Here is a 17,398-nt window from a genome sequence, read left to right as displayed (position 1 = left end):
AAAATCTGACCTACCTACCCCATTTTTTTGGCCTCATGTGACCATAAACAGTAAACAAATATTTTTTTTTTGGTCTAACTAACATCAACTGCCAAAATCAAAGATGGCTGCCTGGCGGCCATATTGTTTTTCCGATCAGCCTGAAAATCTGCATGACATTCCTGGGGCCCTAGGGGAACCTGCATATGAAGTTTGAGACAAATCCCTTCCCCACTTTCTGAGACATAGCGGTAACAAGCATTAAATTGTTTACAGACAGATGACGGGCCACAGACCATGAACCAGGGACGAAAGGCGGTTTGAATAGTACCATCTGATGATGTTGGGCTAATAAAAACTCATTCAGAGAAGGTATCATACTATACTTTTGCAGCTTAAATGAAGGTCAAGACCATTCATCATTAGTAGCCTTTTTAATCCCTTTCACCCAAAATGATTACAGATCAAGGATATTTTTTGACATTTGGCCAAACATGTTTACATGTAGATGAAGTTTATTCATTCAAACATGCTAAAGAATTTGGCTGATTTTAACCTTGTGACTTTGAAATAAGGTAAAGATCATACATATGAACCAACTTGATACAGCACTAACACTTCACCCAAGCATGCTACAGAATTGATAACAGGTATATGGGTCTATGAATTGATAATAATTTATATGCAAATATAATGACCATCAAGGTTTATATTACCAAAGTAGTCTGAATTTATATAAAGATCAGTAAATTGAATTTTGGGGCATTAACTAATTTTATGAAGGTGGACAGCCTGACTTTGCAGTTTTTGAACCCAGAATCTCTTGATATTAGTGGAATGCACTACCAGTTGATCATGAGCTATTTTATTACCAGTGACTGACCCAGTGATGTTCTGCTAGCCTACAGATTCAGTTGATTTTAAATGACTTTTTACAAGCTCTGTAATTTTACTTACATAGTAAACTTGCTTACCACATTTTTCACTTTCTTTTGCTCTTCCTGAGATGGATTTAACTCTGTTGTTTCATTCGAATCCTTGACTTCATTTGTAGCTTTAGTTTTCTTTATTAAGTTGGGGTTATCACAATTGAGTAACGAATAGTTTGTATGGAAACGTCTCAGGGATTGACAGTCTAATGGTGAAACATTTGAATATATACTTGGGCGATGATGACACAAGTCCTGTCTATCTCCAAAATGTTGACTTTTTGAATTGTTTGTTCGTACATATTGGTTGATGCATTGGTTCAGTATATTTGGCTGGTATATGTGACCATTGCTGCCGTTATCTTCGGACCTCGTGTGGTAATTTTTGGGTGCGAGAATACATGCCAAACTCCAAACATCTCTTCTGACTAATGATGACAATTCTACGCATGCTTTGCACTGACCGTATGAAATTTTTGAGAGAGAAGAGGACAGGGTAAAATTCAAGCACAACATTTTCACTCGTTATGTTCTATGGACACCAGAATAACACCTCGGGACACCTGCATCAGTACTTCATGGGCGCGGCCATCTTGTTTCAGTAGTCTCAGTCAAGTCAATGTTTGCACACTACGTAATGTTATTAACTAAGCGTCTGAGTGATTGACATGCTTAGATCAATGAAGTGACTGACGTGTACCCGGTTCAGATGTACAGAAAATTCCTAGAGATGTCCGAGACACACCAGGTAAATTGTTGACGGTCAGTTCGGAAACAGATACACGTATTGACTTGTATCTATAGCAATCTCTTACTATATGGTATGATAAGATATCCTAAAGGCAAGGTTAATGGACAATGTATACTAACATTTCAGATCATGTTACATGATAGTACTAGTGCAGTAATGTAACAGACAGTGTATTCTATTTTAATGAACGCTGAATGGTACACCAATATTCACTAATTCTAGTTTAGTGATGTAATGAAAGTTTAATGATTATATTAAACTGTCTATTGTCTTGAGAATAAAAGGAAAGAAAAGCTATTAAAATAAAAACAAACTTTTATGATTTACATGTACAATGTACCGGTTTATTATTCAGAGACCAAGTACATTATCATTTAATTTACAGTGGTCATGAGAGTTCATGCATGTATATATACATGCAAAATGTAGTCAACCGATATTCTTAGTTACTAATAATAACATTGGTACATGTAAAGGAGATTTCCAATAATATCTACAATTGTATATAAATCCTTGATATATTAGCTATGTCTATTTTATAGTCCGCTAAACCTGTCAATAAAATAAGGGTTTACTTTTTTCCCTTTTTTTTTTTTTTTTTTTGCTTAATATGCCAAAAAAAGGGCTAAAAATAAAGCCAGGTTAAGCGGACTATATAGCTCAATGAATTGAGGTTTTAACAGATAATACATGTTTGATTATGAAATTGATCAAATAAAGGGAAAGGAAAGTTATTAAGGAAGGAAAAAGTATTTTATATATAATCCAATAATTGCAAAATTATGATCTCAAATTCTTTCCTTGTCTTGATCCTAATTTCAAATATTATCAGCATGTCTGTATTTGATATAAATTATATGTATGTGCCACTTTTAATTCTTTCATATATTCTTAATTACTTTCCTGATTCACAACAACAGTCTTACTTGTAGTCTTACTTATAAGCAAAGGATGGTAGCTTTCTTTAATTATCAGCTGTGACCAAGAAATTGACTCAAAAATAGAAATTTGACAGCCAGTCTTTAGCATGAAAAAGGATGTGCATTATGTCAAATCTTTATTTTCCAGTGATTATTTATTTCTGGATTTCAAAATAAAACATGCCTATCATCTTTGAAAGTAACAGTATATTTTTTTGTATATAAAAAAATTCAGATATTTTAGTTAAGATGACAATACTTTGTATAAACTACATGCAATATGTAGTATGTAAACATACAGGTATGCTTCCTTCATGAAGTTGTAAATTCCATATCTGTATAGAAACAGGAAGTTTACAATGCTCAAAATTGTCATCTTGTAGGATTCAGTTTCAGATATGTTCATGGAATGTTGCACTAATAGTCTAAATATCAATTATATATGTATCAAATACAATGCTTGTATAGATGACAATCATCTCTGGTTAGTAAATTTAAGTTGAATTAGATTATTACCTTCTGTTCATGCATGTTTCTCAAAATCCTTCTTAACAGGTTTAATTCCCCTTAGTTACAATAGCTAGTGTATGATATGAAATGTTTTACATTCGTATAGTGCCTTCCTGGTTTGTAATTTAGTTTCCCTTTTAAAAGCATGGATATAGAACAATATGTGATAGTGGAATTCATTGTAATAATGTATATCCATTAATGATTACAACATTCTACTGTGTATATATATATATATGCACACAAATCATTTTCATTTCATATACATATATACACAGCGTATATCTCTGATGCACAATCACGCTAGCTTCTAATTGATTTTGGTACTTTTGACTATATAAATTAATATTACTGTATATGACGCAAGAAATGCCCAGGGGGCATTAAGTATTGAATCAAATATGGGGGGCTTAATTGTAGAACCATTTGGACTACCCTTAATTGTAGAACAGTAAATGTATTCTGTCTGCATTTAATTTGAGGTATAGTAAAAAAATTGAGGCCTAAAAAAGGGGAGGGAGCACTTATAGGGATGGGGTTAGAGTATGGAACTATGGTGCAATGTAGATAACACATGGTGTATGTCCAGTACAATGTATATAAAACATGGTGCATGTCCAGTCCAATATCTACATTGTACTGGGCATACAGTAACACCTTGTTTTATCTACATTGTACTGGACATACACCATGTTTTATCTACATTGTACTGGACATGCACCTTGTTTTATCTACATTGTACTGGACATGTACCATGTTTTATCTACATTGTACTGGACATACACCATGTTTTATCTACATTGTAATGGACATGCACCATGTTTTATCTTTATTGTACTGGACATACACCATGTTTTATCTACATTGTACTGGACATACACCATGCTTTATCTACATTGTACTGGACATACACCATGTTTTATCTACATTGTACTTGACATACACCATGCTTTATCTACATTGTACTGGACATGCACTATGTTTTATCTACATTGTACTAGACATGCACCATGTTTTATCTACATTGTACTGGACATACACCATGCTTTATCTACATTGTACTGGACATACACCATGTTTTATCTACATTGTACTGGACATGTACCATGCTTTATCTACATTGTACTGGACATACACCATGCTTTAATTACATTGTACTGGACATGTACCATGTTTTATCTACATTGTACTTGACACACACCATGCTTTATCTACATTGTACTGGACATGCACTATGTTTTATCTACATTGTACTAGACATGCACCATGTTTTATCTACATTGTACTGGACATACACCATGCTTTATCTACATTGTACTGGACATACACCATGTTTTATCTACATTGTACTGGACATGTACCATGCTTTATCTACATTGTACTGGACATACACCATGCTTTATCTACATTGTACTGGACATGCACCATGTTTTATCTACATTGTACTGGACATGCACCATGTTTTATCTACATTGTACTGGACATGCACCATGTTTTATCTACATTGTACTGGACATGCACCATGTTTTATCTACATTGTACTGGACATACACCATGCTTTATCTACATTGTACTGGACATACACCATGTTTTATCTACATTGTACTGGACATGTACCATGTTTTATCTACATTGTACTGGACATGTACCATGTTTTATCTACATTGTACTGGACATGCACCATGTTTTATCTACATTGTACTGGATATGCACCATGTTTTATCTACATTGTACTGGACATGCACTATGTTTTATCTACATTGTACTGGACATGCACCATGTTTTATCTACATTGTACTGGACATGCACCATATCTAATCTACATTGTACTGGACATGCACCATGTTTTATCTACATTGTACTGGGTATGACCCATGTTTTATCTGTATTGTACTGGACATACACTATGTTTTATCTACATTGTACTTGGCATGACCCATGTTTTATCTACATTGTACTGGACATGCACCATGTTTATCTACATTGTACTGGACATGCACCATGTTTTATCTACATTGTACTGGACATACACCATGCTTTATTTACATTGTTTTGGGCATGCACCATGTTTTATCTACATTGTACTGGACATGCACCATGTTTTATCTACATTGTACTGGACATGCACCATGTTTTATCTACATTGTACTGGACATGCACCATGTTTTATCTACATTGTACTGGACATGTACCATGTTTTATCTACATTGTACTGGACATGCACCATGTTTTATCTACATTGTACTGGACATGCACCATGTTTTATCTACATTGTACTAGACATGCACCATGTTTTATCTACATTGTACTGGACATGTACCATGTTTATCTACATGTACTGGACATGTACCATGTTTTATCTACATTGTACTGGATATACACCATGTTTTATCTACATTGTACTAGACATGCACCATGTTTTATCTACATTGTACTGGACATACACCATGTTTTATCTACATTGTACTGGACATGCACCATGTTTTATCTACATTGTACTGGACATGCACTATGTTTTATCTACATTGTACTGGACATGCACCATGTTTTATCTACATTGTACTGGACATGCACCATGTTTTATCTACATGGTACTGGACATGTACCATGTTTTATCTACATTGTACTGGACATACACCATGTTTTATCTACATTGTACTGGACATACACCATGTTTTATCTACATTGTACTGGACATGTACCATGTTTTATCTACATTGTACTGGATATACACCATGTTTTATCTACATTGTACTAGACATGCACCATGTTTTATCTACATTGTACTGGACATACACCATGTTTTATCTACATTGTACTGGACATGCACCATGTTTTATCTACATTGTACTGGACATGCACTATGTTTTATCTACATTGTACTGGACATGCACCATGTTTTTATCTACATTGTACTGGACATGCACCATGTTTTATCTACATGGTACTGGACATGTACCATGTTTTATCTACATTGTACTGGACATACACCATGTTTTATCTACATTGTACTGGACATACACCATGTTTTATCTACATTGTACTGGACATACACCATGTTTTATCTACATTGTACTGGACATACACCATGTTTTATCTACATTGTACTGGACATGCACCATGTTTTATCTACATTGTACTGGACATGCACCATGTTTTATCTACATTGTACTGGACATGCACCATGCTTTATCTACATTGTACTGGACATGCACCATGTTTTATCTACATTGTACTGGACATGCACCATGTTTTATCTACATTGTACTGGACATGCACCATGTTTTATCTACATTGTACTGGACATGCACCATGTTTTATCTACATTGTACTGGACATGCACCATGTTTTATCTACATTGTACTGGACATACACCATGTTTTATCTACATTGTACTGGACATGTACCATGTTTTATCTACATTGTACTGGACATGTACCATGTTTTATCTACATTGTACTGGACATGCATCATGTTTTATCTACATTGTACTGGATATGCACCATGTTTTATCTACATTGTACTGGACATGCACTATGTTTTATCTACATTGTACTGGACATGCACCATGTTTTATCTACATTGTACTGGACATGCACCATATCTAATCTACATTGTACTGGACATGCACCATGTTTTATCTACATTGTACTGGGTATGACCCATGTTTTATCTGTATTGTACTGGACATACACTATGTTTTATCTACATTGTACTTGGCATGACCCATGTTTTATCTACATTGTACTGGACATGCACCATGTTTATCTACATTGTACTGGACATGCACCATGTTTTATCTACATTGTACTGGACATACACCATGCTTTATTTACATTGTTTTGGGCATGCACCATGTTTTATCTACATTGTACTGGACATGCACCATGTTTTATCTACATTGTACTGGACATGCACCATGTTTTATCTACATTGTACTGGACATGCATCATGTTTTATCTACATTGTACTGGACATGTACCATGTTTTATCTACATTGTACTGGACATGCACCATGTTTTATCTACATTGTACTGGACATGCACCATGTTTTATCTACATTGTACTGGACATGCACCATGTTTTATCTACATTGTACTGGACATGTACCATGTTTTATCTACATTGTACTGGATATACACCATGTTTTATCTACATTGTACTAGACATGCACCATGTTTTATCTACATTGTACTGGACATACACCATGTTTTATCTACATTGTACTGGACATGCACCATGTTTTATCTACATTGTACTGGACATGCACTATGTTTTATCTACATTGTACTGGACATGCACCATGTTTTATCTACATTGTACTGGACATGCACCATGTTTTATCTACATGGTACTGGACATGTACCATGTTTTATCTACATTGTACTGGACATACACCATGTTTTATCTACATTGTACTGGACATACACCATGTTTTATCTACATTGTACTGGACATGTACCATGTTTTATCTACATTGTACTGGACATACACCATGTTTTATCTACATTGTACTAGACATGCACCATGTTTTATCTACATTGTACTGGACATACACCATGTTTTATCTACATTGTACTGGACATGCACCATGTTTTATCTACATTGTACTGGACATGCACTATGTTTTATCTACATTGTACTGGACATGCACCATGTTTTATCTACATTGTACTGGACATGCACCATGTTTTATCTACATGGTACTGGACATGTACCATGTTTTATCTACATTGTACTGGACATACACCATGTTTTATCTACATTGTACTGGACATACACCATGTTTTATCTACATTGTACTGGACATACACCATGCTTTATCTACATTGTACTGGACATACACCATGTTTTATCTACATTGTACTGGACATGCATCATGTTTTATCTACATTGTACTGGACATGTACCATGTTTTATCTACATTGTACTGGACATGCACTATGTTTTATCTACATTGTACTGGACATGCACCATGTTTTATCTACATTGTACTGGATATACACCATGTATTATCTACATTCTATTGGACATGCAGCATGTTTTATCTACATTGTACTGGACATACACCATGTTTTATCTACATTACTACATTAGATACTCATCAAGTATATATTCAACCTGTCCATGTACAGATCAAAAAATTTTGTAATGAATAATTTTTTTCATTTAATCCTGCCCCTGTGACTCAATCTGTTGTTCATGCAGTTGTTTTTAGTTTTCTACCATTTACTCATTAACCCCTGACAATGCATTTAGGCTCTTCTTAATAAAAGACTAGACTGGTCCATTATGAAATCTCAGGGGTGAATGAGTTCATGAAGATGTCCATGGTGGAGGTGAACTTTATATTTGGTATAAAATTTACAATGATTTAACAACAAGCACTGTACATAGTCTATAGGAATATGTTCTGTTTGCACTGTATGACTTCACCATCCGATAGTTGTTTATTTTAAATCAGTAAATAAAGTCGATGTTTGCATACATGTCAAGTTACTGCTTCCATTTTATATAGAACTGACATTTACCTACGGGCATAAACATCTCCATATAGTCTGCTGTTATAAGTATACACTGTATATCGGTAGTTTAATGGACGTGGCATCATATATTTAAATCTTACGTCAAAGCATATTAGACAGAAAGCCAGCATGTTGGTATGTATATATAGATACCAGGTAGTTTTAACACTTGTAATTTGCATGGATTTTTCACTTCCTAAAAGATAACTACGATGTATAGAGGATCGTACATGGGTGGCTTTGGGATATGAAATTTATTACACTTGTTAAATTATTTGATGTGCCACAAACCTTAAAATGGCATATCAAATTACTTAACTTGTTTGATGAATTTCATATCACATATAGTCACGAGTGTAAGATTCTATTTATCACATACAGTAATACACATTTATACTGAATGTGTTTGCAGCAACTCCTTGGATATACGGGTAATGTAGTATATGTCATTCTCCATCATGGTTCCTGTAAGATGTCTGTAAAAAGTGCATAGCGAACTATGCTTATTACAAAATTATTTTGTTGGTTCCCTGAGGTTCATTATAACAATGTTTTACTGTTACTTTTATTAATAGAAATTTAAGTAAAACTTTTAATTTCATCTCTATAAAACAGCATAATTTAGCTCGGATGTGACATTTCCATCTTGCAATGTCATACATGTATATGTACCTGGGATAGATTATGACATCAAAACTACTTGTGACATCATAATAGTGTTATTTCAAGTGCGACAATTATATCACTTTACAGTTACTTCATTGAAATTAAGATAAAATTGATACCGATGTATAAGTTTAAATTGGTGATCTGCATTAAACCACTTTTTGTGTACATGTACATATATATGATTTTGATTTTGACTGAAACAGCATAGGACTCACTTTGAAGGAATGGCTTTTATTAAAACTTTCATCTCAACTTTAAAATGCTTTTTATTTTGTTTTCAGAATGGTGTGGAAGAAAAACCATTATACGAGCCTAAAATTCTACATGATGTAGACTTTGATGCAAGTAAATGTGCAACTTACAGCCCAGAGATTTCACACACTAGTCCAGGAGAGGGTCTCCTGATGAGGCCGCTATGTAGAGGGGACTATGATAGAGGTATGATGAGTTGATATATAATAAAACAGAGATCACTTAAGCACAAGTTTTGTTCAATTGATGTGAGTGTTCCTCTTGTTTTTAGTAATACCCTATAATTTTGGTACTTTTCCAGTCTCGTAATAAATTATATGTTACTGAAGGAGATATTGATATTGATGTGTATGGATACGTAAAGCAGTTTCTTCATTCTCTTTTGTGAATTTGAAAGCACATGATTATATTTCAAAAGTCTTCTCCTTATTTTGGTTATGATGGGAATTTAATGTGAAGTGGATTTCTAACAGAATATCTGATATATGTGTTTTATCATAGAACTTGATTGATGTTGTAGGATATATACAATTATTGGGCCAACTAACCACTGTAGGAGATATCAGCCAGGAGGAATTCAATGGTGAGTACTTGATTGTTCTAGGGCAAACTGCCCCCAGTTTAGTTGTCTTGAGGGCAGTTTAGTTGTCTGAGGGCAAACTGTCTGCAATATAGTTTTCTAAAGGCAGTTTAGTTGTCTGAGGGCAAACTGCCCCCAGTTTAGTGGTCTGAGGGCAATTAGTTGTCTGAAGGCAGTTTAGTTGTCTGAGAGCAAGCTGCCTGCAGTTTAGTGGTCTGAGGGCAGTTCGTTTTCTAATGGCAGTTTAGTTGTCTGAGAGCAAGCTGCCTGCAGTTTAGTGGTCTGAGGGCAGTTAGTTTTCTAAAGGCAGTTTAGTTGTCTGAGGTCAAACTGCCCCCAGTTTAGTGGTCTGAGGGCAGTTGGTTGTCTGAGGGCAGTTTAGTTGTCTGAGGGCAATTTAGTTGTCTGAGGGCAGTTTAGTTGTCAGAGAGCAAGCTGGCTGCAGTTTAGTTGTCTGAAGGTCCATAGTGCCTTATCCATGTGATAGAGAAGTATCCTGTAGTTCTATAAAAGAAATATACCCAGTAACTCCTTATGGTTAAATAAATGGGCAAAATGTATATAGTAAATAAGATACGTAGTCAATATCTTCTTAAAGAAAACACTAAAATTGACCTTGCTGTTAATTTGGTTATTGGCCTTGAGTATGCAAATAGTTGCTTCCTTTTCTGCTCATAAAATGCAAATGCACAACCTACAGTAAAACAGGGTTATAACGAACCTCTTGAAACCAACAAAAAGTTGTAAACATAGTTCAATATACATTGTATATACTACAAACCTTGATGTGAATGAATTATGTCGTTATAACCATGAAATTGTTCTAAGGGTGTTCATTACCAACATGTTTTACCGTATTATATATTTACATGTTTGCATAGTGAATTATCAATTTGGTTCTATTGTGCTTATTCCATTATTATTATTTTATGTTCAATTTCACCAGTGCGATATAATAGCATGGAATCATGTCTGGACAGCTACTACATCACTGTGGTCGAGGACACGTGTACTGGTCAGGTGATAGCCTCAGGAACCCTCGTAAAGGAGCAGAAGTTTATACATAAATGTTCAGCTGTAAGTACAAACACTCGTAAAGGAGCAGAAGTTTATACATAAATGTTCAACGATAAGTTTGAACACTCGTAAAGGAACAGAAGTTTATACATAAATGTTCAGCAGTAAGTACGAACCCTCGTAAAGAAACAGAAGTTTATTCATAAATGTTCAGCTGTAAGTATGAAAACTCATATAGGAATGTATTTCATAAGTATACAAAACGGTTCATTTATGAATATAAACAGAAACACAAATTGTTTTGGAACAAGAGCTTATAGCCGTTCATTTGTAGGTAGAGTATGAAAAGTTATACTACAGCTTATGTTAATTGATGCAGTCAACAGTAGTAATGTTATAATGGTACCTTAATAAAATAAAACACCTGTATTAATATCTACATATATTTGTGTTTTCTGACACTTGTTCAAGTAATTGTTTTCTTGTTTACAGAGAGGAAGAATAGAAGACATAGTGGTAGATAGTAAATACAGGGGGAAACAACTTGGAAAATTGTGAGTATCTTCTCATTTAGTGGAATTTATAGCTTACTGAAATAAGGGGAGATAACTTCCATATGGGTAGATTTTAAATACAGGGGGAAACAAATTGGAAAATTGTGAGTATCTTCTCATCTAAGGAATTTATAGCTTACTGAAATAAGGGGAGATAACTTACATAGGGGTAGATAGTAAATACAGGGGGAAACAACTCCATTCCATACCTCAATCATCTAAATCCTGTAGTTGTGTTGTCATGTATGATATTTTCTGTCTCTCTTCTCCACAGAATTCTGGATGTGTTGACGATACTGAGTAAAAAGGTCGGCTGTTACAAGGTATCACTGGAGTGTAAGGACAAACTCGTCCCCTTCTACTCACAGTTTGGGTATCAGAAAGAAGATGAGCAGAATTACATGTGTCGACGATATAGTGATTAGTTTCTGATGTCTAAATTGTCTTCCAATTGTCTTTCATTTGGAGTGTTAGGTTAATAAGGTGGTCAATCTGTGATATGTCTTATATATGTACAGACACACCTGACTTTACCGACCATTGACTTCGGTTATATAGCCATAAAGATTTAGAATTTTTTACAGTATTTGTATCAATTCTTCTCTGTCATTGACTTCGGTGTCATTGTACTTCGGGTCAGGGTGGTCGAGTGGTTTAGATGTCCCAAAGTATTATCACAAACGCTTCACCTCTGGGTAGTGAGTTTGAATCCCATGTGGGGCAGTTGTTAGCTATATGTAGTGAACATAGGCCAGAGGTTTTTCTACAGGTACTCTGGCTTTCCTCCTCCTCCTGAACTTGACAAATCCTTAAATGACCCTGGCTATTAATAGGATGCTGAACCAATCCAACCAAACCTGGCAGAACGAATGTGTCTGGTTTGACAGTAAATCCGTAGTTGTTATTGGAGAGTCAATGGTCTGTAAAGTCAGATATTACTCTACTGGTATTACAGTCAATTTCATTAAGATCTGAATCTCTGAACTATCTTGATATAAAAATGTAATTGTCTTAACCAACTAGATCTGACCTTGTGAATGCCATAATGTTTATCTGGTCAGCTTTTTATGCATTTGCTCCTCTTTGAAACTTACCTAGTTTGAGCTGAACCAGGAATCCCCGTACAATGTATATTGTACAGGGTTTTGTTCGTTTAAGCAATTCTAATGGTAAATTTTGTTTATTGGCAACAGTTGTTATCAAAATAAACTTTGTATTGTTACTTAAACTTTTTACACATCCCTATCAATGATAAACTCATTTCCTCCTTTCTATTACCCCATTGACCCCTGAAAAACCATAATGGAATCTTCCAGCCTTTGAATTATATGAGTTCAGATGTGAATGAGTTAAAGGCTAGCTACATTTTGTAGTTCATATAATATCTATACAAATATCCTTACCCTAGAGTTCCTCTTCTCCTCCAAGCTGTTATTCCTTTATAAACTCTCCCTTATATTACCTTTTTACCTGAATCATTTCTTTAAATCAAATTTCTTTCAAATGCAAATTAACAAATGGTGCATTCTCTCATTAAAATTGATTAATGAATGTTCATCCCCTAAAAATTCATATTTCTAAGTTATATTTAAGGGTACGTTTATTTCAATTCAATATTTAAATTTGTGAAACTCTTTTAAAAATCTCTCTGATCATTGATTTGAAATTGTAAAATTCAGTAGGTACAGTTCTGCTATTATTGTTTCATATCATAATTATGACAGCAACACCAATGTTAGGAAGGATGATCTTGCTTTGTGTCAAGGTACATGCGACTTAATTTGCCCCAGTTTTCCCCTCAAACAACTGGGCGTTCTTTAATTAGAGTTGACTTTAGACGTTTCTCCACAACTCTTTTACTTTTTAATTACCCTGTACACAAACTGATATCTGCATACAAATTACCTTAGTACTGTTAAGGTTCATGAATGATTTCAATTGATATAAACATTTTTATTGGTTTGAAAATTTGGACATTTCACAGTCTTCATTGAATTTCATTACATATTATATGATTACTTTATCATTAGCCAATCACCTTTAACTAGTTGATGAAGCCATATATCGTTATGTCGGAAAACCTAGCTATCATTACTGTAAACCTACTTTCTGTTGTGGCTACAGAATTTCACGATTTCTACTTTAAATAAGGTTCTCAGAGATTAACTTTCGTGAATTCACTTTGATTGAAAATGTTTTGCCATTAAATTGTACGACAAAGAAAGCTGGTTTACAGTATATTGAGGCGAGTTATGGTAAATGACCACTGATATGTAAGTTATTATATTACCTTATATTGACTTGATATATCTAGTCTGGTAATCAGCTTTATTCAACCTTTTATTAACATTGCAGTTAAGAATCAAGGATTTCATCAGGTTTATTTACAAAGACCTAGCCAATCAAAATACCGGCCATTATCGTAACTAAAAAGTTCTGTTTGATAAAATTAGAAATACAAGAATTTTGTTGAAAGAAACTAAATTAAATCCATGATTCAATTATATATATGTGTACCAAACTCATAGTACAAAATGAATACATGTACATACTACTTTTTGTAGGAAGTGCTTTTAATACGTTATTTACTTCAGATCTAGAAGCCTATAATTTTTTCTATGGCTTTATTTTATAATATGTTGGCTTAATTTAATGTTACACAATTCTTGTGCTTTTGTGGGCTGTTTTTTCATTATTTTAGTAATAACAGTACATAAATGTTGATTGTACATGCATTGGGATCTAGTTTCGTTCTTTTGTGGGTTTGTGTTCTTCAATTGATTCTTGTTCAAAGAACAATATTTAAATGTATTTTTTTCTGACTGTTTTTGGTTTTGTTTCTATTAAAGACTAAAAATGTGGTGTTTTTTGCTTTTGATAATATATGTTGTATTGTAAATACATGTACAATATATCAATTTGATAACATGTAAACTTTAAACAAAGTTTTAATATTCCTGTGCTATGCAATGTACTGACTTTGTACATGAGTTATGAAAAAGAATTAACAGAACTATTTTATCTTACAAAAAAAAAAGAACCATTTTAGAACAGCTTTGTTAATTGTTGTCACTAATGTGCTGTGTTGGAATAAAACTGCTACATTATTTCACACCATGTAGAAATAAATGTGATTTATCTAATTACCCCTCTGCTAAAGGTGTAGCTATTTTAATCTACGTTTTTAAGACAATCAGTATTTATATGTGTGTACGTATGTGTAGTGTATACTGTCTTTCTTTCATTGTTATGTCTGTCCTTATCATTTAGATATTTCTGATTTGCTTAATCTCACTACATGAGAGAACATTTACAAGTTGTGCATTGTCGACCATTCTGATTGTTCATGGAAGCTAAGTGTTCTGACTGATTACACTTTCATTTTTCATAGACAATTCCTTTGCAATTACAGAGTTTTCTCACTTTTGGAAAGGCGTCAACTGTGTTGTCATTTTTTGTGGGCAAAATATATGCCATAAATGATGTTTACCTCACAATATCATGTTATAATTGATACATAGATAAGGGTAGATAATTACTGTATGTAACATGCTAATGCAGAATACCACAATTGGATCCCACAAAAATGAGACTTTTCAGTGTTGGTGCAGGAAGACCTCTTGTATCTCTTATAGAATAGAGTCCTCTTTGAAGAGGAAGCTGTATGTACATGTACAGTGTATATTATTGTATATTTTATACATTTGACATTATTTGGAGTATGCATATTTGTATATTTTTGAATGCTTAGTTCAAAGCCCTATTTAAAATATCATTTAACAATTACCATTTATTAATATTTCTTAATATTTGATTAAAATTATTAACCAGGTAATAAATTTAATGAATGAATCTGAACTTTAATAGCATTTTATTATTATTCCTTATTCTCAGAATATTTTTGTAATAAGTTATTGCTCATGATGTAAAATGTATTTAACTTATTTTATATCACTATTTGTGAAAAATGTGCAATTCATCTTGCATAATTATTCATATTGACCTGAATCTCTCCAGCAAAGATATTGATAGTTTTCTGCACAAAGTAAATTTTGATCTCTGTCCATCACTTTTCATGTAATGAACTTTTTTAACTTAAAACATGTATTCTAAGTTAAGCGCTTGAACATTTTTGCATATTATTCAAACATTTTCCGAATTTGTGCTCATAAATGAATTGCCATGTAACTAGTGTGTATGGTAAATATGAATATAGTAAAACATGTTTATAATGAATACAATTTACATAATTTACGTATCACAGCTGTATCCAGTACTTTTCATTCCTATCAAGGTTCCCATAAGATGTCTGTTATATGTGTATATAACAAATTAGGTTTATAACGATATAATGGAACCACATGGCCAAGTGACTTTATGTCCTGATATTACCACAAACTCTCCACCTCTTGTCGTGAGTTCAAATGCCATGTGGGACAGTTGTTAGATACCGACTGCTGGTTGGTGTTATTTTCCCTGCTATTCCGGCTTTCCTTCATGGCTCTGGCTGTTACTTAGTAATAGGTTCCCTGATGTTTTCTATAAACATGTTTTACTGTTGTATATTCTATACTGTGCAATCATAATCTAGCACAATCCCCACACATAGTAATGAATTGCTGGATTGCTTATAAATGCTATACATGTAATTTATTTAATATATTCTGCCTCTCTATTACCATTTCATATTCGAGATATCAAAATGACATGGGTAAAGAATGATTTACCCTCAGCTTGTCCAATTTTCTGATGATTGTGCCGTCATGATTTGGCATGTTTTTTCTTTATGTCACAATCACCAGAAACTAATGGGAATTATTCCACAGTAAATTATACTTTACCCACATGCATGTCATGTGTGTTGAAACTCCTGTATTGATATTTGTCACTATATACATGTATTCGGTTGCCATGTAGTAGCAGATAGCTTTTTTGTTGCTCTAAATTTTCCTAATATTTCAGTATTACAAATACAAAATGTTTTCATGAGAATTCCAATCAAGTATACCACGGTAAATACTTTCTGTCATCAACTTTCATGTTGTTGAATGCTTTAAACAGTGTTTGACACATTGTTAAGAGACTAATACTGGTTTAAGTCCCACTATTAATGGTACCTCATATATACATAGCACAAAAAGATTTTGCTACAATGTGGTGCCTCATATGAGTATGTGCCAGACATAAATTACACTCTTGTTCAGATGATTATTTGCAGGGAATTCTTAAGAATATAATGATTATTTCTGCAAAATTACTTTTCAAATATATGAAAAAATGTTGTTTTTTTAAGTTTATTGTGTAATTTGCATTATAAATTGGATGTAATTTGTGAAAGCTTGCAAATAAAAAAAATCCCATGCCAAAAAACCTACATAAAGCTGTCACAAAATAATCTTATTTTTGTTACAGATTTAAGTATATTTTTTTATGTTTTGGGGTATTATGCTTTTGTCTAGATACTTTTATGGTGATATTATTAGTCTCAAAATGATCTGAAGTGCAAGATGTACAAATGTTATTGGGGTATCTGTAGATGCAACTTTGCAAGTATTCAGCATGATACTCCACCTGGAACAGAATATCGTACTGAATACTCTTGGCTGGTGAAGTTGCTGTAGATAGTGCATTTACAATAATGATGATTTCATGATAAGCAGAGCTTATAATTTTTTGAAATTAAAAATCTGTAAAAGGTGTTGTCTTATTCTA

At 33.5% G+C, this 17,398-nt stretch overlaps 2 protein-coding genes across 4 annotated transcripts in view; one reads left to right on the top strand and one right to left on the bottom strand.

Annotated features, from left to right (window-relative positions):
* LOC138318060 (probable cardiolipin synthase (CMP-forming)) overlaps positions 1-1,637 on the bottom strand; it is an 18,320-nt gene extending 16,683 nt beyond the window's left edge. The window contains exon 1 of the mRNA XM_069260119.1: positions 954-1,637. Within this exon, the coding sequence (XP_069116220.1) occupies positions 954-1,424 (471 nt within the window). The 5' untranslated portion in view covers positions 1,425-1,637. The remainder of the gene's footprint in view (positions 1-953) is intronic.
* Positions 1,568-17,398, top strand: LOC138318061 (glucosamine 6-phosphate N-acetyltransferase-like). Of its 3 annotated transcripts, none has more exons than XM_069260121.1 (6): positions 1,568-1,656; positions 9,565-9,721; positions 10,056-10,118; positions 11,062-11,192; positions 11,625-11,686; positions 11,961-17,398. In XM_069260121.1, the coding sequence occupies exons 1-6, from the start codon at positions 1,618-1,620 to the stop codon at positions 12,109-12,111; spliced, it is 603 nt and encodes a 200-aa protein (XP_069116222.1). In that variant the 5' UTR covers positions 1,568-1,617; the 3' UTR covers positions 12,112-17,398. The 3 variants fall into 3 exon arrangements, with proteins under 3 accessions (XP_069116222.1, XP_069116223.1, XP_069116221.1); XM_069260122.1 differs by lacking the exon at positions 1,568-1,656 and adding an exon at positions 8,610-8,749; XM_069260120.1 differs by lacking the exon at positions 1,568-1,656 and adding an exon at positions 8,845-9,045.

Source organism: Argopecten irradians, chromosome 3 (genome assembly GCF_041381155.1).
Source record: "Argopecten irradians isolate NY chromosome 3, Ai_NY, whole genome shotgun sequence".
Classification (NCBI taxonomy): domain Eukaryota; kingdom Metazoa; phylum Mollusca; class Bivalvia; order Pectinida; family Pectinidae; genus Argopecten; species Argopecten irradians.
Note: the sequence above shows the minus strand (reverse complement) of the source record. Positions and strands in the feature narration are given on the sequence as shown.